The sequence below is a fragment of the Meleagris gallopavo genome, chromosome 1 (assembly GCF_000146605.3).
Source record: "Meleagris gallopavo isolate NT-WF06-2002-E0010 breed Aviagen turkey brand Nicholas breeding stock chromosome 1, Turkey_5.1, whole genome shotgun sequence".
Lineage (NCBI taxonomy): Eukaryota > Metazoa > Chordata > Aves > Galliformes > Phasianidae > Meleagris > Meleagris gallopavo.
The window spans coordinates 62709769-62735098 of record NC_015011.2 but is presented as its reverse complement, the minus strand read 5'-3'; the positions used below and the strand labels follow the sequence as shown (position 1 = coordinate 62735098).

At 42.2% G+C, this 25330-nt stretch overlaps 1 protein-coding gene across 1 annotated transcript in view; it reads right to left on the bottom strand.

Moving 5' to 3' along the window:
• Positions 1–25330, bottom strand: part of LOC100541957 (DENN domain-containing protein 5B) — a 79096-nt gene that overhangs the window by 4600 nt on the left and 49166 nt on the right. Inside the window, exons 7-15 of the mRNA XM_031553441.1 lie at positions 21372–21908; positions 19783–20014; positions 18941–19027; positions 17656–17806; positions 8469–8562; positions 5311–5442; positions 4284–4436; positions 3759–3837; positions 2490–2571 (exon numbers count right to left, since the gene is read on the bottom strand). Of these exons, the coding sequence (XP_031409301.1) occupies positions 2490–2571; positions 3759–3837; positions 4284–4436; positions 5311–5442; positions 8469–8562; positions 17656–17806; positions 18941–19027; positions 19783–20014; positions 21372–21908 (1547 nt within the window). The remainder of the gene's footprint in view (positions 1–2489; positions 2572–3758; positions 3838–4283; positions 4437–5310; positions 5443–8468; positions 8563–17655; positions 17807–18940; positions 19028–19782; positions 20015–21371; positions 21909–25330) is intronic.

The window sequence follows — 25330 nt, the reverse complement described above, 5'->3', positions numbered from 1 at the left end:
CACAGCACTGAGATGCTCTCTTTAGACATTTCTTGTCTTCTGAGATGGGAAGATCAAAGCACAGACCATCTCCCTCCCCCCTTTTGCTTGGTTTAAATTACATCTAATATGAAATGCTGATTTATTTTACTTTGAGTAGATTCAAATACAGATGGACTCAACTGTATTCCATGCATGCTCTATGCCTCTTCATTACTTGTTTCTGGTTGAGACCAGATTGGCATAAACTGTGCATTTGGGAAAAAATGCAGGTTGGCAGAAACATTAAAAAGATTCAGTGATCAGTCTTGGTGTCAGCAGAAGCAGAATGTAACAGAACAGAACATTCAGGAGCTCAGATTCATTTCATTCTCACTGGTGAGAGTCAGAACAGCTCTATTTTTATCAGTGACCTCAGTGTAAGCCCTGTATGCTCACCACTGCACAAACTCTTCTTGTCAGACAACTGAAAACCTGGTTACCTGGTGTAGGGAGCCTGGTGTAGGGAACCTGCTTTGGCAGGGGGGTTGGTCTCGATGATTTCTAGAGGTCCCTTCCAACCCCTACAATTCTGTGATTCTGTGATTCTGTGAAAAGCAATTTCAGTGCAACTCCCCAGGTTGAAACTTGCTTTTTAATCCCATTAGCAACAAAGAAAAATCTCTTTTCCCTGCCAAATGTAAGCCTGGGGTACAGTGAGACAAACTCTCTGCAAGTAGCTGTGCTGCCAGAAAAGCTTACAGCTGCTCAGCATCACCATGCCAGTGAGGATGGCATGATGCACCCGATCCTCTTGCAGTTCAGAAGTGAGCTGTATTAGCTGGTGCCACAAAGGTCTTTGACAGTGCAGGCTGTTGTGGCTGCAGCAGGTCACACAGCATCTCTGTGTGTGCAGTGCACCCTTGGCTGGATACTCCCCAAGGAGGGGAGGCACGGCATGACCACAGCACTGGTCGCAGGGAACGACCTGGTGGATGTAAACAGAGCCCAGCTGGGCCAAAAGTCTGGGGTCGAGCAAGAGGCAAAATAAATGCCTTGAGCATTTTCTGCACCACATCTGAGATGGATGGTTTTGCGAGGGAGGCAGAGGACACACATAGCATTACCTGTAGCATAGGCTCATCATCACACATTCAGAAGTGTGACTGTGATTCAGCCCTGCTGTTTAAGTTGTTTACATGATCTTGCATGAGCCATCAAAAACAAGCTGTGCTTAAGGCAACGCAAATCCTCTAGCCATCCGTTCAGTTAGCACTGCAGCTCCAGAAATTTAGCAATTACCCATCCTTCTAACTTCAGCATAAACCCATGTGTGCAAACAAATTTCTTTCCAAGCAGAAGAAAGCATGCCATGAGATTCTGCGTTACAAATTCAACTCACCACCTATCTAGCATTCTGTATGACCAGATATGTTTGTGTACAACCTCAAATGCTCAAGATACTCAAAACACAGTGTTCTGCTTCTGTACATTTTCTCTGAAAACACGGGCATCCCTGCTCATGGCAAGGGGTTGGAACTGGATGATCTGTAAGGTCTCTTCCAACCTAAGCCATTCTGTGATTTTATGATTCTCTGAAAAGCAGTGGAAACAGTTCTGGGATTCAAGGAGCAGAGCTCAGGTTTGTGCTGGACTTTCTTCAGTGAGCTCAGCAAGTACGTGGAAGATAAAACACACACATCAGTGAGTGCTGCTGGAAGTACCTTCTCTTTACATGGAAGAAGGATGAGGCATTACAAGAAACAATGCTCGTGTTTCCTCACGCTTTAAATTGCTAGCAACTCTTTACAGATGAGCATTATAGCACTACTCCTGGCCTCTTTTCTATGGCACTTCTACCTGACTGAAGCACTCAGTTGTGGCAAGTGAAGTGGCAGAACAGTGGCTCGATCATGCAGATGCCCTCAAGAACAACTGTCTGGTGCTATCACATCAGCCTCCATCCTTCTTACTCTGTAATCCTTCAGGATCTCAAACAATGCTTCACAATAAGCTTTCCATAGCCAGGCTGTTGTCTCCTATAGAGTAACTGCCCTTAGTTCACATTCCAAGCTCACCTGCTATGCTTGGGCACAGTCTTAATTTGGTGCATTTATTACTATTTGTCATAAAATGCTAACTGAAAAGAAGGAACATTGCTCAGCAACTGCAAGAGAATTTGTCTGTCCCTTGCATCATCTATCAACTGTACTTGGTTGGTCAATAATTTACAACAAACAAAAAGAAATAGAGTACCGAAGAATTTAACACATCTGTTATTAGCTCTAGCTCTACTGCTTCTCCCCTGGAGAAGACAAAACCAGAAGCCCAGGAGAACTTGTGCATTTTCCATTGTCTTTTACTCAAAACACGCACAAAAGTTTTGTAAATCAAAAAGGTAACTCTAAATTTGAATGCAGGCTGAAGAGAATGTTTAATTCTACTCAACCTTTGTAAAATCAAAGCTAGTGAAGATCTCTACGTTATGCTACAGAATTAAAATCATGATCTAGAAAAATCAAATTGTGTACCTCATATCTTGAATCAGGGAAACCCTCAAAGTAGGCAAAGTAATTCCTGTATCAGACTTCCGTCTTTCTGTTCCAACAGCAACTACAGTGGAGAAAACATGTGAAGTTAATAGAAAGTTATTGGAACGGCCTGCAATGCGCTTGTTTTATATGAAGCTGAAAGCAATCCTAAGTTGCTGGCAACTGCAATGTCTCTGTGCATTATCATTAACACTATCCTAGAAAAGTATGTAGAAGCAAAGAGACTTACTAGCTATTCCTTCCTAACTCCAGCACTGAAGTTGGGGATATAAAAAGCTTCCTTTTACTGTATGTGAAATACATTAACAGAAATCTATACAGTGATGGCTTTTATTAGTAGTATGTTTTAATGGAAAACTCTCTACTGAGAAGGATGTGATAAAATTAAGCTACAGTTGCACACTAGATGTTAAGAATGCCATGCATTTCTGTGCTCCGCTCCTCTAATCAAACCGCTTTGTGGTGAAACATTTTGCCCTCAGGAATTTGTGCCTGCCAGTCAGATTGCTTAGAGCATTACTCATTGAAGCTTATTAAAAACTCTTAGTGAGTGAGACTAGTTTAACCATCAGTGTGTCTTTAAGGACTGATCATAGAAGTTCCCCTCTGCAGGACATGAAGGATTTCAGTCCTTGGAAAATGACCCACGAAGTTCAGAGACCTTTACTACAATGTGCTGCAGCAACCACGGGGCAGGGAGATCTCAAGGTCATCAGAAAACCATCTTCTCTCACAACACTGAAGTAATTTGGTGATTGTAAAAGGCCAAAGCATAAACCAGGTGCCTAGATTAGTGGATGGAGATTAATTACACAGCTTCTGAACTGTACCATCCACCAAAGATATATTGAACATGGAGTTACTCACTCTGTGATTTGAGAGACAGATTATTCTCAGCAAAAGAAAAATGTCAGCTGTCTGAGCTGTATCTCCATGGCTTCAGCTATTTCAGTAATAATCTTCTACAAAAGCACCGCTTCTCACATCTTACTCAATGATGGATAATAGGGAATGGAGGTAGTGAAGGTATTAAGTATCCTCATTTCCCTCCAACAACATCAATCTATTTTGTCCAGACATCAAGACAGCTTCATAATGATTATGAAAGGCCTCAAAATGTAAATTTGGTATTAGCAAGCAAATACACTGAAAATCTCATATGAACTTCATGTGGTTGCACTCTTCCTCACAGGCCCGAGTTCGCTCACTGCGATGGATCCATCAGAGGGTGAATTGCTGGGAACTCACCTGGGGACTCTGCACTATGTTCTTGCTTTTCTTCTCTCTCCTGGTACTGAAGTAAATGGGACCACAAAGCAGATTTCCCCTGAAAATTGAAAATGAAGAGGCTGTAAATAAAATGGCCAGTAGAAAAGATACCAATGAATGCAATAAAATAATGGGATGGCATTTCAGTGGGCTTCAAGTTCAGCAGTGACAGTTGTTACATTTCTTTTGGGCCATAAGGCCTAAGGAAGAGAATGGGATGGTCACACTGTGCTGGCAGTCGTATCACCTACCTTGTTTGTTTGTTCTCTCTTGGCTTTAGCTTCTGAAGGTCAAAAGAAAAGAAACCAAACATCTATTTGACAATATCACTGCAATTTCCAGAGCTGTTTTGCCAAAATAAACCCTCTCAGAAAACATGAACCAACGAGACTGAGCCCACAGATATCTTTATGCTGAAATGTCTAGCAGCTTAGAAGGTACAGGGGGCATTCAGTATTTGCTGAAGTCTTGTACAAACAGAGTCCTGAGTTTCTAATTACCAACCTGCTTGACCTGCAGACCATGACTCCAGATTCTTTCTAGCAGATCACAGAGACTAGCAATCAATGTATTTTCCTCCAGTCCTGTAATATTGGCTTCTCCATGTCCCAGCTCAACTGCTTCGTGGCCCATTTTCTCTACCAGCATACGTTTAGTCTAAGAAATAAAGAAAATAATAATAATAAAAATCTAAAAGGCTTATAAAAACGTTATTTCCAAGGGACAGAATTTACAAATCACTTTACTAAAACATTCTTCCAGTAGGCAATATAGAGACCATTGCTAATGGCCTGGCTTGAGAAACCTCAAATTTCTTTTACAGAGACTGCGAATTAAAAAAGAATAATTAAAATAACACATCTGCATTATTAATCCATACTGCCCTGTTTCTATCGCCTTTTCTGTTGTCCTATTCCTACATTGCTGATTTATTACTGGCTACTATCAGACAGAATACAGAGCTATATATTTTCAGTCTTATTTAATATCTGCTGTTGTTCTTGTCACGGGAAACAAAGCTTAAAATTCAGGTAATGCATTATACCACCAACTGTGACTGACACAAAGAAATTATATTTCAATGGATATGAAAGCTTCTTTAATATTAGAAACTGGTATACTATGTTAGCTCTGCATAAATAACATGCACAATTTGCACATGCTGAACATATCCCTTTTGACATAGGGTCTCAACCTCATTATGTTTAGGCTACCTTTAAATACGAACAATTAAAGGAAATCCTCCCTAAGATGTCTGATCATCCTGATTCTCCTTCCTGTCCTTTTTATTCTTCCCATCAACTCTGACAGCATAAACAGAGGAGTGATAACACATTTTTTTTTTCTTTTTTTTTAGTCAGATGAAAAATATATAACACAAAGGAATATCCACTTTGTAAACAGCCGGTTAAACCAACAGACCAACACTGTTCCAGCTGTGAAAGGCTTTCAGGATACAACCTGCAGATGCTATTTACATTCAGCATAAGCAACTGGATGAGAGAGCAGAGAGAGAGAGGGGAGGATGTACCTTCATGCGACATTCCTTCAGCAACCCTTCCACAAATTTCGAATTGGTCTGAGCAATCACAGCCGGAGAGAGGTCCGAGAGTTTGGGCTGCCTCAAATTTTTTCCTAAACTCCTCGCCTCCTGCATATATTTCTAAAAATAAACAGAATAATTTTAGATACTACAAGTCGGAGAGTTTCTCCTCATCCTAATCCTAGGCAAGCAGATGCTGGTGAAAAGGAATGAGCTACCGTCAATCTAGTGAAAACAACATGATTTGTCTGATGCTTAAGTATTGGGCTGGAGAAGTGAAATGCTCCTTTATGACAACAGGAAAAGCAAGATATTTTCCAGTGTAGAACTGAAACAATCAGTGTTGTCTGGTGAACTGTGCTGTTAGCCACTTGCACAAAGTTAGGCACACCGAGTGTATAAAAGCGTGATACCTTCATCCAGCAACAAAGCCAAAGTACCAAGCAAAATGTTTTTCTATTGTTATTATTTGATCTTCACTAATAAATAAATTAAAAGCCATTTGGTTAATTTGTTGACTAGACTGTACACGAATGGAAGAAAGCCTTTGAAAAGAAATTTCAAGAAGCAGAAGTGAACCTAGTCAAGGAGAAAAATTTATCCCATTACTTTGCATTTGGATAGTTCATGTGGGAAAAATTAAACTTGATTTTATTCTCAATTAACTTCTTAATTACAACTGAAGCTCATTTTAAGTAAAACTGACATTTAGCATCATTCTTCTTTTTACTGTGGGGGTTGTAATGGAGAAGTATGGACAAAAAATGTCATGCTCCTTAAAATAAGATCCAAGCTATTAAAGACTTTTAAACCTTTTTGCTCCACTGCCTTGTTGCTCTGGAGTTGGGGTTCGTTTGTTTGCTTGTTGAACAAAAAACCCAAGCCATCAGGAAGTGTCATCTCCCCCTACCATCAGTGAGAGGACCACACACTGAGCAATGCTATCAGGTTGGCCACATTTAGGTGTGCAAGTGAGAAGTTCATCAAAAGGTCATCTGAACACTATCAATAGTTTCTGTTAATAAAAAAATAGGATGTTGTCAAATAAAAGTCTTGAAACATTGTGCTCAAAGCCTGATGTTGAAATGCTCAATTTTTGTGCAAGACCTGTGAATTTCCAAATGTATGTCTTTATCACCTTAAAGCTGCCTCTCCGGGGAGACAGTGGGTGACAGCGACCATTCATTCTGCCCCCAAAAGGACAAGAACCACTTCACATCAGTCTTACAGGTTGGACAAGAAAGTAGGGTTCTATCACAGAAGCTGTGATCAACTAAATAGTAAGTGCTCAGCTAAGTAATTACAGTTCCACTGATACTGTAAGGACTTGGAAATAGTTGAAAAACTATACTGCAATAAAAATCACAGCTGAGGAAAGCACGTTGTTCAGCAAGCAATCTCACAAGTGACTTCCATCTAATTCAATGCAAAAAATAGCAGTGAGAACAGTGAAAAAGTAATACAGGGAATATGTAAATAGAAAATCTAGTGTTTCTAAGAGCAAAGGGATAAATAAAATGCAAAGTGCGGTTATAGTCTGAAGAGTACAAAAAAAAAGATAACCTCATTTTATTCATAGAATGTCTTGTTGTTAAACAAAAAAAGGAAAGAAATAAACTTTCATGAGTTCAACAAAAGAATGAATATGGGATGAGAGGACCAACAGAATGCTCTCTGCCTGTTCAACACCACCACCTTCCTCCATGTTGGGATGTGAAGACTCAGCAGTCAAAACAATGCGTTTTGGATTTGACATCCTAAGCTGAATTGCCAGCTGAGCAACACGGGAAAAAAAGGAAGCAAAGCAAAATCCCCATCTTTCGGTCTCAGAACTGTCATGTTTGCCAGAGAGTTGGCAAACATGGAAGCCAAGAGCTGTTTTCCAGCTACTTTTCTGATTATAACCACACTTCCAAGCACTACAGGGATGTGATCCTACTCTACGAGAAAGGGAGAGGTTTGGGATGCAGCACAGACAGTGGTTCCTTACGCTACTACCTCAAGCGCAGCTTTCAACAAGAAAAACTAAAACGTACCAGACAGCATTCAGAGAAGGATTTTTTAGGAGGCCGTGCAGGAGGGGGCGGCCCCTGGTCCCACTCCCAGAAGGCCATTGAGTTCTGGCGAAGCAAAAGCTCCTCCGAGGGCTAAGAGGAGACAGATGCCCCGATGGCAGAATAGCCAGAAAGAGAAACAAAGCAAAAGAAGCATGCATATGATCCACAGCCGAAAAGAAGAAAGTAAATACATGACAAAGTACTTAAAAGGCTCTGCTGAGATAAGCTCACAAGGCAAAGTTTCAAATATACTTGCAAAGTCATCCTAGCAGAAACGACAACAAACATCCACAAATGCTGTTTTGCTGTGTTTCCATGAAACACCAGAGGAAGCTGTGATTCAGGAGTCAGTCATTATTTGAGTTTTACAGTGCAAATGCCAACACTGGTCAGCATTATCCAGCAAGCCTTACTGCAAAACAGCACGAATGTTGTATTTTTGCTAATGATATATGAAAGAAGCACATGGGTATCAGTGGAAAAATATGGCAGAAAATACTTAATGAATGACAAGAAACTGAAAAGATGGGACAGAAATGCATGCATGCAACTGACATTTACAAAATGTGTGGGAGTTCCCAAGCTTCAGGCCCAAAAAGGACCCTGAAGTCTTAACCTTTCAAATAGACTTGCTCCTGTCAGTAACCTACGTAAAGGCTAAAAAAAAAAAAACAGAAAAAAATCCTTGAAAAAAGAAAAGGAGTCCTGCCTCACTCACTGACATTTATTCAATAACTTGGCTTTTCCAGAGACCTTTACCCTGGGCAGAGCTCACAGCTGCACCGAGACAGGCATCAGAGCTCTGCTCTCCATGTGCAGTTATACAACAGGGGTCCATATCAGCAAGTAGGCCATTTTCCTGCTGACAAAGGGACTGTTTTATTCCAAAAGAACAGAAGCTTATCATCTGTGCTATGTGCTTTGAAGTTGTACAGCATATACAAACATTGGTGATGAGCAGCACTTAAATGGCAAGAGACCTACACAAACCTTGAGGTAGCAACAATATTGCCTGAAGCAGCAAGGGTCCCTTTGCCCAAACGTTACCTTGGGGATGAACATCTCGTGCCGCTCACAGATGCCACCTACCTCCCTCAAGTCATTGTCCAGCCCGATGTGTTCTGAGTGCTGCCGGAGGCGGTCTTTTCTCCGCTGTGTGGTGGCACTGCGACTGGCCCAGCGACTGGGAAGGCAGAGAGAGAAAAGACATGAGTGGAATGAGTGGGAAGGGAGAGCCACTTCTCCCACAGGGGGAGAAGAGACAGTGCGAATTTGGATGCTGCAATGGATGTTGGTGCAAGCTGATGTCCCCAGTCCATGTGGGAAACCACAGGGTGGATGACAGGCCACCACTCAACCCACTGACCTGTTGGAGACCTGCCTGCTGCCTGCTAGTGTGCTGATAGTTGACTGCAAGTGGAGCATTCCCTACCACAGATTCCCCTTGCAGCACTGGTGCCAACACTAGGGAAATTGCTGTTTAGTCCTCTGCAATGCCCTTTTTTGTTGTATTTGCTAAGATTTGACAGAAACTGCGTCTGTATGAACAAACAAAATACCAATGTTTTGAGTAACAGCTTCTAAAGTGTTTCTTCTCTTGTGAGGTTTCTGTGGTACTTCCACAGCAGGAAATAATCCAGAGAACCTTGTCACCACAATTGTAAAGATGAGAGGGAATAGCCTCAAGTTGCACCAAGGAAGGTTCAGGTTGAGTATTAGGAAAAACTTGTCAGAAAGAGTAGTGCTGCAGTGGCACAGGCTGCCCATGGAGGTGGTGAAGTCACCATTCCTAGAGGTGTTCAGTAACCGTGTGGATGTGGCACTGAGGGACGTGGTCAGTGGGCACGGTGGGGATGGGCTGATGGTTGGACTAAATGAGCTTAGAGGTCTTTTCCAACCTTAGTGATTCTATGACTCTGTGACTCCACTATGATACTGGGAGCACCTATGTCTAAAGGATTTAAAGAGAACTGACATTCCAGGGATTAATCATGTTGCTGCCTTCACCGTGCCTGTTTTTTTTTTTTTTCATGAGATTTCTAAATAGTGCACAAAAATTCTATTTTTGCTATGTCTTAGTTTATGTCCAATTCAATTTTTTTTCCCTCATCTTAAGCTGTTGTTTAAAGCAGGTACTTGGTAACCAGGTTATAAACTGAGCAACCTTAGAATTCCCAAATGTCCAAGCTTCCTTATGCCAGACAATGTAACAAAAACCAAGATAACACTGTGCCAATGAATTTACAATCTCAAGCGATTGCTGGGTTTCTAAAAATATCATAGCATTCTGTCAAATCCTTGAAACAAAAATGTTCAACTAGTGCAAAAAATAAATAAGTTAATACATTATTTATAGATGAAAACCAAAATAACATGATATAACCTATCAAGCATTAAAAATAAGCACACAAATGCTACATCTTCAGAATAATGACTGGAGTTGCATTTATTAAAATAAAATATATTTCAAATATAGTGAAAATAATAACAGTCTTTGAGCCCTTCAGTCTGCTCACAAAGACCCTCTGCCTCTGCCCTGCACTCAGAAGTTCCAGAGAGAAAAACAGCACGTACTCATGGAGCCTCTCCACACAGGTGGATATCTGCAGGAAAAGGAGTCACTAGACCCCAAATCCACTCATTTCCATGTGCATCCCAAATAAGAGTATATGCAAGTAGGATCTGAGACCTGAGCTACCCAGGCAAGGCTTCTGTCTGGCAACAGATATGGGTGGAAACCTGAGGAGGAAGCCCTTGCCTGAAGCTGGTCTTGAGTTGCGACATGGCTGACAAGGCCCTGGAGGCACAGCAGAGCAGCCTGGCCCATGGGAAGTCCAGGCTTGACCCCTGGTCATCTGAGCCCTGCTGCTTCCAAACAACAAGGCATATGCTTAACTATCCCCACCAATTGCTCTAGTGAGGCAATCGAAGACCACATTTTGGCTGACTGGATCAAAAAAGCTTAAAAAATAAAATACATAGGAACTGACATTTTTATGGTCAGAAATAAAGTGTCTTCCCACCTTCCAAAAACCATCAAGAAAACAAGTACAGAGTAAGAAATAAACATCTGGGTCTGCACGTAATTATGGTTCAGCACTTCACCAACCCATATGACAAGGAATTTATTTTTAGAGCCCTGTAGCCTCAAGTCTCTGGTAACTAAATAGGTGTCTGAACAGGAGACATTTATACCTTCTCAGAGGAATGCATTACTGACGTAAGTGTCTTTTCACCTCCTCAGAAATCTTAAAAATATGCAGTCTACAACTTTAATTAATCATCACTTTTTTTTTTTTTTCAAAAGCAACACCCAACACCTTATTAGATGACTGAGAGTGGAAGAAAACTGGTTTTTGTTCATCTCAGTAAGATGAAATATAACAAAAACTCTAAACCTAGAAACAGAGGATAGCAGATGCAGAATTGACTTTGTTTACCTGGCTCTAGAATCCTTCCATTTAATGTTAGTTAATATCATGCTTACATTTCAGATAATAGAATGTCAATAATTGAAATTTATGTTATAAATCATATATTATCTATTATCACATTTTTCTGCTCTGATTCATATTATGCACTCTGATTTGATCCCTTTCCAACAGCCTTCCTGCCGTTACTGAAAGATTTAAGAACTGCTGTGAGCGTCCTTTGAGAGAACACGTCTCACTGAAGGTGAAGGCAGAATAAAAGCTACAGAATAATTACAAGTAATACACCATCATTAAAGCATTTTCAGTTAATTCCTGCTGGCTGGGTGAGCGCACAGAGCATTCTCCAGATTATTAGTCAGAACTGTTTGAACATTTTCAGCATACAAGTGGAAAGATCATTAGGCCTTTATGAAGAAGTGATGGCTACTCATTAGGTGGGGCAATGACACGTACGGCGAGCTGCATATCCCCGTGTCCCCAAGCACCAGGTGAGGGAAGGGAAGCTACTGGATACTGAGTAAGGTCTGTGCACTCGGATGCTGCTCTGAATCTCTCCGGGAGATTTGGTGAAGATCTAACAGCAGATAAGCAGCATTAAGCAGCTAAATCTTTTAAAGCCTTTTCTTTACTGGGCCACAGAGCATTTTCCAGAAATAATGCTTAAATATCAAAAGAACCACTCACTCTGCCCCTCATCAGCACAGATCACATTTTAAATTACTCCTCCTCACCCTTCAACCACTCCAAGTATTTCTGAAAGGAAGCCGTCACCATCTCCTCTAGGGCTGCTGAAATCCCATTTGAGGTATTTCAGTTATTCCCTGCAGCAGAGGTGTTGCTCCAAGCACCAGCTCAGGTGCTGTGGTGCATGCTGTCTACATGGAGCAGGGAGAGAAAGCTCTTTCTGCAGTCTGTCCTTATCTCCTGATGCCCATATCCAAAGATAAACATGCTTCACCTTCAGGGACTGTGAAAAAGGAGTGCTGTTTCAGAAGAGGGACGTGGGAAGACTGCGTGCTGTTTAATACAGAGAAATAAAACAAAAGGCTCTTCAACATGAAGTGTCTTCAATATGAAGGCTGTAAGGTCAACAGTGAAATCAGTACTGTTTGATGCCAAATTAGACCCAACAAGCATAGGAGCAGATTTGCAGGGGGTGGAGGATCTGTAAAGATGGCACTTGTAAAACACACCACTTAACCTGTGATGCTTGATTTCTGTAATAAATGGAAATACAGTCAGCATCAAAGTGGAACTGTCAGAAACCAGTCTAGCAAAACAGCAGCCTGGATGTGCTGAGCTGCAACCATGCGTTCATCTCTCCATCTCCTGCTACCCCCCTCATTCTAAAGGCTGCCTGGGCACATTGTGTGAGAAGTGATTGTGAAGGGTGGCACCCACACCACCATCCTCTGCAAGCAACAGTGGGAACAATCAGCCAGGGTCACCCACAGACCTGATCAGCCACTGCCTAAAGTGGGCGCTGGTTGCAAACTTGAGACAGCAGCACTGCCCAGCAGGGAGTAAGAAAGAGGCACAGTAAAAAGATGAGAGGTACAGGGTTTGGCACACATATTTCCCTGTAAACTTTAAGTCTGCATAGTTATCATAAAATGATACATTAACTGAAATAAGTTAATTGTTCTTTTACTGTCTCATGCAGGTTGAGCCAAGAATCAGCATGCAGAAAGAGGACCCGTACAGTTCTAAGTTCCCACAGCACGGAATTCCTATCTCAAAAACTGTTTTTAAGCACAGATTGTCAAAGCCATTCACATTTTGTTCTAAAAAATGAATGTATTTCAACACAAGCAGTTAGCATTTCCATTGCACCTGTTGGTGGTTTGCTCCATTAGGTTACCTAATGTATAGTAGCCACTTGTTACAGATTTTCAAACTTAAAAGTTGAGCTACTACTCGCCAGCTTCAAATAACATCAGTGTTATGTGTGGATGGCTCGGTGCTGACTCATGTCTTACTCATTGAGATGCACTGCAGAGATGCTACTCTCTGCCATTTGAAAATGCAATTGTCTGGCTTGACTTAAGAAAAATAAAAGCTTCATTAATGACTCCCAGACTTAAAACAACAGCCAACATGTAGGGAGGTAGAAAAAGCATGCACGATACAGAACACTCACTGCAAGACACACAGATTATTTGTCATACAAAAAATAACTTAGTTAAAACCTGAATGAATTCTACCATCATATAGATATTCAGCAAAGTTGAATGGTGATGGAAGATACAGGGCTGCACCCATATGAGTCACACTATCGCCTGAACCTCAGTGATGGACCTATCAGAAGAGAGGTGGCCAGCAGGGACAGGGAGGTCATCGTCCCTCTCTACTCTGCCCTTGTGAGGCCCATCTGGAGTACTGTGTTCAGGTCTGGGGCCCCCAATAAAGAAAGACATGGGGCTGTTGGAGAGGGTCCAGAGGAGAGCCACAAAATGATCATAGGGCTGGAGCACCTCCCCTACAAAGGCAGGCTGAGGAAACTGGGCTTGTTCAGCCAGGAGGAGAGAAGGCTGTGGGGTGACCTCATTGCAACCTTTCAGTACTTATTGGGAGCCTACAGATAGGAGAGGAGTCAACTCTTTGAAAGGGTAGGTAAGAGCAGGACAAGGGGAAATGGTTTTACGTTGAGGGAGGGAAGATTTAGGTTGGATGTCAGGGGGAAGTTCTTTACCAAGAGAGTGGTGAGGTGCTGGAACAGGCTGCCCAGAGAGGTTGTGGATGCCCTGTCCCTGGAGGTGTTCAAGGCCAGGTTGGATGGGGCCTTGGGCAGCCTGGTCTAGTATTAAATGGGGAGGTTGGTGGCTCTGCCTGTGGTAGGGGGTTTGGAACTTCATGATCCTTGAGGTCCCTTCCAACCTTCCAATTCTGTGATTGTGTGGTACGTGGCTTTTACAGATAAATACTGACACAGCCAGGAGTTCAGCAAAACACGGCACAGGGACAAAAACTTGGAGAAAGCAATCATATATTCTGAAATCTACGTTATGGATAACATATCACACATGTAACTCCTGAGGTTAGGAGGCCAACTCCAAAGGGATTTCTGCTTAAAGACTTGTGTTGCGTCATCTTTTGAGGGTTGCTGCAGGTAAGGGACACAGAGAATAGATAAAAGCACTAAGTTCATAGGATGCCAGAGAACAAAGGGAAAGGACTCAGAAGAGGGATGTGGCCAAGAAAGGCAAAATGCACAGGGCATAGATAAAGAAGTCGGAAAAAATGAGCTAAAATAAAGAGGAAGGCCAAAAAAAAAAGATAATTTAAGACATTTTGTAATACTGTAATGAAGCAAAAAAAAAAAAGGAAAGAAAAAATAAGAAGTTCAGGAAAAAATCATTTCAGTTGCTCTCTGTGTGCATTTGCTACAAATTGCCAGAATGCTAATATACTCCCATGCTTGACATGCAATCAGTGTTTTCCTCTGCAATATTTAATCTCATTTATCAAGCTTCTTAGTACAAATTAAGTTACAATGTAATCAATTAGATTGAAAACACAGCTTGCTTCATTGTTCTAATTCTGCACTGTAAGCATATACACCATAATTTAACAATTAGCTAATCAAAAACCATGAAGTGTTTACTCCGCTTGCCTTTTTGTCATTCAGATTCCTTTCCTGAATCGTTGCAAATGTATCAGCCAGTGGAGTACCAGCTCCAATTTTAAAAGCCTGGCAGAAAACGCATGCAGGGAAGGAACAGGGGAAAACAGAAATCGCAATATTGTGGTGCTGGTGTTCAAAAAAGGGAAGGGTAGCACTGGAAATGCTGCTCTTTTCTAGGATAGCAGACAAACTGCCCAAATGATTGCAGCCTGTTTCCTCCCAGGATGCTTTCTAGGAAGAGTTCTGGAAAAGTTGCTGCTTTAGGAGGCTACAGCGTTGTGGACAGGATGTTGCTGAACCCAAAGGAAGCTGCAGATGATGCCAGTAGATTTAGAAAGTTTTCCCATGAAGTGGGGGATGTATCAAAGGCAATGGGTGCAGAATTAGTTCCCCTAAGCAGGACATTGATACCTGATGTGAAAACAGACTGAGTTCTGTTTTCTGGGTTTTTTTTGTTGTTTGTTTGTTTCCTTAATTGCTGTTGGCTGGGATGAACTGCTCTTTTCTTTATTGAAAAATATATTTATTGAAACAAATATTTGGATACAATAGTTACCACCTTTCATGAAAGTTAAGATCTACATGTTCTGCAGTCGAAGTCTTTCCATGTTCCATCAGTTCTGATAAAAAAAAGATGGTTAGAAACAGTATTTCTGGGAGACTGTTCTTCAATTATATGGAGGGTTGCTGGGCCTTTTTTTGCTAATTTTTCATATCTTTTCAGTAAGAATGAGCATGGAGTTAATGTCAGTGAGGTTTCCACTCAGCTGAGCAAAACATTTCCTAACCAGCCAGGGAAAGAGGTACCCAGCATCCCTAATGACACCAAGCAGGCACCTGCCGTCTGAATGAGCTGGCCAGAATGGTAGCTCATGCAACAGGAGCTGCCCTGCCAACCTGCAAGTGAGCAAGCAGGTAATGCTGGTTAGGGCTACAGGAGCACAAGTCCACCCCCCCGTCCAATCTTCTAAAGGACATCGTGGCAGAAGAGGAGGCAATGACAGAAGTGGGGCAAATCACACTGCTGAGCATGGCCACGGGCTGACAGATGAAACGTTATTAGACTTCATTTTATGACAGACCTCAGCATTTTAACTCTTCTACATGGTAATGTGACCAACATTTGTTCCCAGCTGCATTTAGGTGGAAGCGATCCAACATGACTGCCAGCCCTCCTTCTGTCCCCAAGCCCTGCTTTCCATGGCCTACAAGTGAGAGCCAAACACTTCCTCTTCCAAACAAAGTTTCTGCCTGTCCGAGCAGCGGGTTGTCTGGGATCACGTACAGGGCCTAGAACTAGAGGCACTAAAAATGTTTGTTCTGTGCATTACATTCCTGACTTACATATAATACATTACACATATAACAGCACAGTAACAGAGGTACCTTCAGCGCCCTGCCTGGATGCAGGAAGGGAAGAGCTAGAAAACATCATGAGCACACACGTTAACTATAACTGAAGTGCATGGGGATACCGCTGGAATGTTCTCTTCCCCCAGGCCCATACTCAAAGGCTGAGTCCTGTGTGCTGTGCAAATATGAGATATCCCCAAGAAGCACACACTGGGATATTCAAATTAATGGAAGGCTACAGTTCAATTGATTTTGTGGTCAAAAGAATTATGCTGTATTTGCGGAAAGCAGGAAAAGGCTATCTATTTTATCCGTGGGTGTAAATTCAGCAGAATTACATGTCTTAAATGAGAGAGAAAGAGAGTCCTCTCAGCTGCTCACATAAAATGCCAGGAAGCTGAAAGATATAAACAGATGGTCTTGAGATTTTCCAATTACAAAGCTTTTTGGCAATATATGACTGGAGGAACTCCAAGCATTTGTCACTTTGACATCACTTTGCAGTAAGTAATGGGATTTTGGTATTTACAAATTCTGAAACATGCTGTAATTTGAAGAGCAGAACCTGCTACCTACATCAAAATTACCACTCAAGGAGTTAAACTCCCATTTTAGAGTAGGCACAGATCTAACAGAAGCATCTCAGAAAGTGCAAGAAAGCTGTTTTTAGTTTAATGATTATTCAATGAGAATTCAGTGAGATACTGTGACAGAGCCTGAACATATAAACGACTTTGAGGAGGCTGGGAATGCTCATGCTATCGCTGATACTCTAAAACTGAAACTTAGCATAAGGATAAAAGACAGACTGCTAAACACAGCATTTCCCAGAAGCTGAAGATATCTTTGAGTTCTCTAAAGAACGTTACCTGTGAACTTCTTTCTTGGTTTGCAATGAGGTTACAAACAAAGAATCCTTTAATTTTTGTGGGTATTAACTCGAAACTAATTGCAATTCTTTAAACATTTGGTGCTCATGGATATCTTAATTTATCATTTGCAAGTCTTTTGCATAACAGGCTATTAAAATAGGATTAGCTAGCACTGGGGGGCACAAAAGGTACATAAATAGAACTGAGTGGGCACCTCACAGAGGAGCTTAGAGCAGCATGTGTGCATGCTGTTTTCTGGAATGAGATAGCTTTCAAAATTTGAACAGTCATAACTTTAGGAGCTCTTAGATTTATCTGTGCTCCATCTTGATGTATCATCGAAACTGGAAGTGAGGGCCTGAGCTTGTCATTTTGTAAGTAGTAATCATTGATGCACAAGTATTCAAGTTTTGAAGTAGGGTTTTGGAGGAAGGAAAAGAAAGTAACTTAAAGCACTTACTCTCCATTATATCTATATTAAAGTCATGTTCATTAGTTGCTACAGGTTCTCACTTTACATTAGTCAAATTAAGTACATAATGATATGATTGATTCTACAGCTATAGGTATCTCCTACCTTCTGATCAAAGCACAGTACAGAACCTCATACTCTCCGTCCTCACGGAGTTATTTTTTCAGTCTGGAAACTGAAAGAGCTATAAAAATCTTTGGGGCATATAATAAGAGGTAAAGGAAAAGAGAGGAACAGATTGGACACTACTTTCATTCAGCATGTCAAAATTTCTTTCAGAAACTGAATTATTTATTGGGTTTCCAAATTATCCTATTCAGTGCAAAATAGAAAACCAATTATAAATTTATTATGACAACGATAGAACTAAGAATATGTATGAGAAGACATGGTCTTTACTACTAAAACAGAAAAGAGTATTGAGTGAGAAAGCACCCAAAATTTGGACTGCTGTCAATTGATGTGTATCTTTCAGAACAGAAACCTGCTTTCAAATTCAGAAAATAAGAAGTGTGCTTACTTGTTATTGGTAGGTCCTGTTGCTAAGACATCTGATTGCAACTTTGGGAAAAATCCTTGTTCGTATTTCCCTTGGCCAATCTTCATATCAAGTAAATGCGGGTGGATGGCCGTGTGATCGATCTTCATCAGCCGCTGCTCAATGGACTGGGCTGCAAGTTACACCCATACGTCAACAATCATGTTATCCAAGCTACTACAACAGAAGCAGTCATGCTCTTATCCCGAGTAAGTCTCTAAGAAGTTAAACACTCATTTTAGTCCCTGAAATCTGTCGCTTACAAAAGCATTACTGTGTTATTTGGGTTTTAGTTTCCATACTGCACACCAGTGGTGCTGAGACAAACAAGTTAGCTGGTGGAGCTGGGGAATGGGATGTATTATTTGCTGACAAGGGCAGTGCAAGCTTCCCTGTAGCTTGGTGTTTGACCTCGTTGCCTCTTCGTGTGGACAGCTGGGGCCCAATGGGACCGGAGCAGCTCCCTGTGAGGGCTGGGCACCTCACTTGGCCAGAGGAATGCTTCCTCGGACAGACATGCTGGGGCGAGACCGGAATTTAACAAACGGCTGGCACTGAAACTATCCTTCTCCTGAGAGAGGAGGTGCCAGTACTGATGACAGGCCCTGCAGAAAGCAGGTCAGTTAGCAAGGCCTGAGGGGTGAGCAGGGCAAGGGAGGTGAGCAAACATTTGGACAGGCCAGAGGCTATGACAAGGGCAGAGAGGGCTCCATGGAAACCCCTCTGAGGCCAGCAGTTTGGTCATGATGTGGCCTGAGGGTTTCACCTCAGCTCTCTGGCAGAATGCAAATCGAGCCCATCAGCCTCTCAACACTTGTGTCAGATGAGCTTCTAAGAGAGTGGGGAGAGGGGGTGAGTGGGGGAGATCAGCAGTGAATTAACAACTTCAGTATTCAGCTCTCTCAGCCCATCCATTAATGGGCAGAGCCATTCTTTCAGCATGTCATGACTGTGAATATAAATGCAAGATGGGGAAGCTAAATCCATTTTCCATTTGTCAAGAACAACAAAGAATTCATTTCCTATTTTATACAACTGTGACTGAGAAGAAACTGTCATAAGATTTACACACATTATCATCAGAAACTCAGGAGCTTTTCTCCTCCTAAGAAAAGTCTCTCTGCATGGTTTTATTTTGGAGATAAGGACTGGGTAGTGAGACACAGAGGGTTTGGGGGGGTTTCAAAAACAGTGGGTTAAACAAACGAGTGCTGATGCTGGGCTCATGTGTGCCTGAGTGGTAAATATGAAATAAAGCTGGCATTACTATCAGCTTGCTGCATTTCAAGAGACAGAAAATGAGGCTCCGGTGCCACAATATCTACCAAAACTAGACGCCGAATAGACAGGCAACCTGCAAATTAGAATTGTTTTTAAAGAGAAAGAGTTAATCAGAGATAGGATTTATTTCTGTCACATTTGTAACAGGCAAGATGTTCCCAATAAATCAGAAAATGAACAAAAAACCCAAAAGAAATGCTCTTGCCTCAGTTCATTAATGTCTGTCCCAATGAATTGTAGAGTACAATTTTTCTGCATTACTAGGAAATTAAATAAAGACTCACACAATAAAAAACTGGTGTATAATTTGAAAAATGTGTCCTGCGAATATAGCAGCACACAGCATGTTGTTTGTTAACACTGAACATCTACAGCAGGAGCCACCAAATGTGCCATGTACAATTATGTCCCCAACACCCCCTGCTGCTCTAGTCAAATGGCCTAAGCCAAAAATTGCCCTTTTTATGGAAAGGGGGAGATGAGGTGAACATCTCAAGTGCCAAGGCTTGGTGCGGCTGGCACTGGTCCCACTTGTGCAGTAAAGGGAAGCCCTGCCATGGACAGACGTAAGCTGCCTGGAAGGGGATGAAGTGAGCTTCCTCCTGGGGCTTGGCTGGGATTATTAAATGCACAAGGGGGCTTGAAGGAAAGATGGGGACTTCTGCTGTCTTTAGTGTGTAAAAGCCCACTGAAGAAGATTTTCCCTAAGGAAATAATGACACTGAGGAGTGCTGCTCAGGTAGCTTCAGCACTCAGATGACTGAGGACCTGTATCTCCTTGTGGCTGACTCTGTACTTTTGAATATTTTATTCACCATCTGAACATACCTGCTTCCTTCAGAGTGCTGCATTTCTGATAATTGGATGTCCGCAGTGCAGGGGCCCTTACATTATATAGCCTTATTTTCTCAATTCGAGAGTCAAAAACTCGCAGAAAAGGGTCCTTCTCTTCCCACTGGGAGATTATCTTGTTGTCTATGAAGGTTGCAAACATCTGTGTCTCAATGAAGTGCGATAGGAATGGAAGGTAAGGCTCAGGTTGGTCCGAGAGGAAGGAAGCCTGAAATACAGAGCAGAGCATCAATGCCACGCTCATGCCATGCCTTGACATGTTGAGCTATCCTACAGTGAACTGGTGCAGCAGCCATCAGGGAGGCTTGAGCAAGGCTTCCCCACCACAGAAACACCCCCTCAGAGACGATGGAATCCAGCTACACAAGTGTTTGTCTGATGCATCACCCCTCTGGTCACTACTGTGAGGAAGAAGGAGCTTTGGGACAGCTCAAGTAATTGCAATACAGAGCTGCTGAAGGAGTACCTGTGCTGCCAGCTTTTTCAAAGAAGTCTGATGGCTGTTCCCTCAGGTATGAGCCATACACAATCTGTGTGTGCCTCTGGTCTGCACGTACCTGCTTGCTCACAGAGGTGCCATGTGTATGTAGAGGTGCTCAATGCAATTTAGCTCATGTTCTTTTGTGAAATTAAATGGGGGAATTATTCTTGAAATTCCAATTAAAATTGAGCGTGTGCCTAAATCTCTGAGTTTTGAAAGCTCTCACCTTAAAAGCCCACTTTATTGTACAAGTACTAATAGAGCTTGCATAAACAAACTCCTGCTTCTGAATGCCACTCTGCTCAACACTTAAGAACAAACAACACCAAGAAAAGATATGGCAGCTTTTCTTTCTTTTTTTTTTAATGGTCAAAAGCTGACTGAAATCAATATTTAGTCTATTCCTCACCATTTATCCCTCTGATATTCCCCTCAGAGTAGGACTTGTATCTATAAAAGCTGATAGCTAAAAGCATTATCTACTTTGAAAAATCATTCAGAAATAATAATTGTGCAAGCTCGCAAAAAATTCTCATTCCTCTTGCTAACCCACAGTCTACTTATTTCCCCATTTCTGATCTCACCTGTTTTTTCACTCTTGTGTATGCACTATAGTGGAGCCATAACAGTACTCTACTGACATAATAACTTGATAACCTTCTGCAGAACTAGACTACAAGTTAAAAAAAAGCCCTACTGTGAGATTAGGAAACAAGAAACATAGAAAAGTGGATTTTCTATTTGTCTTGTGTGTGTACCTCTCCTATCAACAAAGGAAAAAGGAAAAAAAAAGTCGCTTTTCCATTGCTGCTGTTCAGAAAACCCACAGGACAGCCCCATCAGCCAGGCAGCAGCAGGGCACTGGTACCCACCAGGACAGCTCTGAGTGGCTCAGTGGACCCACACCAATTTACTTTGGCAGACAGCCTGGTACCAGGTAATCAAAGCAAATGAATCTCTCGAGGAGGCAGACAAAGAAGGGAGGATTAAAGAGTATCTAGGCTACATATACATAATATAGCTATTGTCCCACACCTCCCAAAAACACTTTGAGGTGTCAAAATAAAGACAGAGCAATCTTTACTTTGTCGAAGTTCTGCATTTGTTCCCTGTTGGTCAGCCATGACTCCAGATCGGGGGCAGCCTGGATGACGAATGCCTCATAGTCTGCAAATAGTTGTGTGAAGCGGTTGGCAAACACCTCACGGAGCTGCACGTTCAGTTTGTAGTCCCTCAGCTCCACTTCCTCACATTGCAACTTTATATCCTTCTCTTTTTCTGCAAGGGGAGCCGTGATGGTCATCTTCTCCATCGTCACGCCTGTCCTCTTGGCGAGAGCTTGCAGGCGGGCGATGGTTTCGTTGCCTTTCAGCAGCTCATACATGTTGAGGGCATTGCCAGGGATGTTCCCATTCTTTTTGTCGTTCACCAGGTCACTAAGGACCAGGTTCTTGAGTTTGGTGGCACTGTCACTGCAGTGCAGGTTGCCCTCCGGAGGGATCCCAAACTGCAGGAGGACCTCGGAGATTTCCTGGATAAACTCCAGCTTGTTGGGAAACTGGGGGAATTCCTCTGGCAGCTCGATGAAATGGTTATCGATATCCACGAAGCACAAGTTTGCCTGAAATATGAAGCAGGGTTACAAAATAGACATTCAGCACTGAATTTGCTTCTCTAAGTAGCCCTGTTTCCCCAGAATGTGTCCGGACAAAAGGATAAGAGCACATATTTGTGAGAGATATAGTGTGTCTGAAATCACTAAGAGTGACTTCAGTAAAGTTGAGGACCAAGTAGATGACAGTGATTTAATATTTGAGTAAAGCCTCCTTGGTTCATTCTCCTGGGATTCACAGATCCTAAGTTTCCTGTTGCAAAGCCTCCAGATCCCTTCCCAGCACAGCTAGGGGTGTAGCAGCAGTTGGGATGCGCAGCACCACTTCTCAGCTTGTGCAACCATGAGCTGTGTGAATCACCACATCCTGAGGCTGCGTTCATTTTATCAGGAGCCTCTGTAGGAACCTCTGTAGTTACTGAAGAACAAGGATTTAACCGAGAAAGATGATGTAGTTACGATACACAAGCGGGTCCCATGCAAATCCTTAAATCCTTTGGGATCATAAAATCATAGGATCATAGTATGGCCTGCGTTGAAAAGGACCACAATGATCACCTAGTTTCAACCCCCTGCTATGTGCAGGGTCACCAACCACCAGACCAGGCTGCCCAGAGCCACATCCAGCCTGGCCTTGAATGCCTCCAGGGATGGGGCATCCACAGCCTCCCTGGGCAACCTGTTCCAGTGTGTCACCACCCTCTGAGTGAAAAAATCATGATAAAGATCATGCTTGACTACACCCTGTTCAAGTGGAACCAGGCCCTATTTCCCCACTCCCCCCATCCCTCTGCTTCTAGCTTTTAATCTTGGAAACTGCTCAGCCTGAGTTATAAACAGAATGCTCTCAGACAGCTTTTCTGTGCATGGAGATGGATCTCAGCCCATAAGATTAAAGCTAAGTGGAGACATGAATTTAGCAGAGCAGATTCAAGCAGTCGGGGAGGGAAGAACCCTACATAAAAATTAATTACATTGCAAGTGCACCCTTAGGAATAATAGCAGGAGGAAAATCTGTAACTGATCTGAACTGTGGCTTACATCTGAAATTCACTGAGTGCACCATGCTGAGTAAAGTGTTAAAGCGACTCAGATTCCCAGGGAACTGAGCTCTGATGGGTTTCACCCCAGCTGCAGGCACTGGTGGGGCAGCAGGAACAGGTCTGTGTTAGTCTGACTCAGCCACTGCCCCGGCTCCTCTGGCTTCCCACAAAACCCTGCAGGATAACCTGCGGATTTTGTGAATGGAAAGGATTTGTTTTCCTCCTTTTCTGAAAAAGTTAATTTTCCACAGGGCAATATATTCCACGGCAAACCCGGTTATAATGTTTTGCATATTTCAGGGATGTGTTTGACATTCATAGCACTTTGCATAAATACTTAAGGGGTATTAGGATTCATTTGGCGTAAGTGTCCCCTCAGCTTAGTTTTTCATACAAAATTAGGACTGTACAAAGAAAAGCATTCCTTCATACAAAACAATTTGCTTTACTTAACTGCACAGCCATTAAAGAGTTGTGGATGTGTCGCTACTGTTCCTTAGCTCAGGGACTGCCTTCTTATCTACATCAATATTTCATTTCAAAGGCTTTTTAATTTCAGCTCTGCATATCATTTACAAAATTCGAAAAATGAGACACGGATTCAGAAAACCCTTGGGGAACTGGTGTCACTTCTCTCTTCAAAAACATCTGATGATTAAAGTTAATGCACAGAGATTAGTAACCTTAAGACAGCACGATGGCCAGTTGTTAGAATTTTTATCTCTGACATACAAATGTTTTATATTTAGACCAAGAGCTTGACAAGCCAGCCTCCGGCCTGAAGAATAAAGGAATGCTAAAGCAAACAGTGCTTCATCATGGCTTGTATGTTGAAGGATTATTTTTTAATTGTCTAGAGGAATTTGAGATTCAAGATTTCCCCGATCAATACATCTCCTATTCTTCTCCTACATTTACTGGACCTATGATTTCCATAAATGCTGGACTGTTCTTTTTTACCCAGTTATTAAATATTGTCACAGGGTGCTTCTTCACGCCCCGCACTTACTGTTCTCTCACTGGAAATATTCAATTTGTTATTCTGGTGATACTGCGAGCCTATCACATTAAAAGTTTAATTTAAGGAAAATGACAGCTTAATCTGCTAACTAAAAGCATATGAATAATAACTTAATACAGCAATTATGTAACATTAACATGGTTTTACTAAAAAGCATAGCTAGATACCAGCTTTATTTCCAAGGTTGTATGAATTTCATGTAACTGGGCCACTGCATCGAAGAGGTAAGATCTGATTTGTATTGTTACGTGCTACCTAAACCAAGAATCTGTCACCTCCACCCAACACCTGAAATAAACCTTAAGTAAAAACCACATTACCTTTGCTCTCTGTTTATCCATCAACTTCCGCACATAAGCTCACCCTCTTGCACATACTCCTTTGCTGATGCTCCCACTGCCCGCTCAGTAGGAGTGCCCACTGCAAGTTCCTGCTTCCAGGAGAGGTCCCTGCACAAAGTTGGGTGCTGCAGTGCTGAAGATGTGAGACGTTGCAGCCATGCAAAATGTTACTCTTAGTGTTCTCACTCATTTTAAGAAGAAACCCAAGTTAAAAGATACAGCTTGCTCAAGAGATGGGCCCTAAAGTAGTCACAATCTGGAAGATGGAGCAGGCTAGCAATATCCCAAAGATTTTGCAGTGTGGAGAGTCATCAGTGGTCAAGTTAAAACAAGAAGCAGTTTTGAACACTGTGGTCAAATTCCACATAGGAAAATCTCCATTTCACTCTACCACCAGTGACCTCAACACAGACAGTCAGAGGACAACCTCTTCTTTTTTTTTTTTTTTCCTCTGGGGAAAGAGTGGTAGACAAGAACATATTATTCCAAAAAGACATTGCTGGAGTGAGCTTCTATGTGGGTCACAGGCACAATATTATTGCAACTTTGGTTTACTTGAAGCCAGGAAACTGGTCTGGCAGTAGACCTTGACCCACTCTGGAATGCATGGGTTCACATGTGGGTGGGACAAGGCGGGTACAAAACAGGAAATGTTTGTTGAAAGGCTGACAGGGAAAACTTCATTGCTTCTAGCTATTGCACCTGACAACCACTTTCATCCCAAATGAAATACTCCTTAGCTCTGGGCCAATAGGACTGTGACACAAACAAAGAATAACAAAACATGGTGAAGTGAGTGATGTAGGGACAGTAGAGAAACTTGTCACAGAAAGAAATAAAAGAATTTAGAAGTCATAATTAGCTGCACCTGCTAAATTCAGAAGCACACAAGGGAACAGCATGGAGCTGTGTCAGGAGTGGTGTAGCTGGGTACTAGGAAAAGTTTCTGCACCAGAGGGTAGTGAGCATGGAACAGGCTGCCCCGTGGGCATGTGGGGGCAGTGCACATGGCCTCAAGCTGCTGCA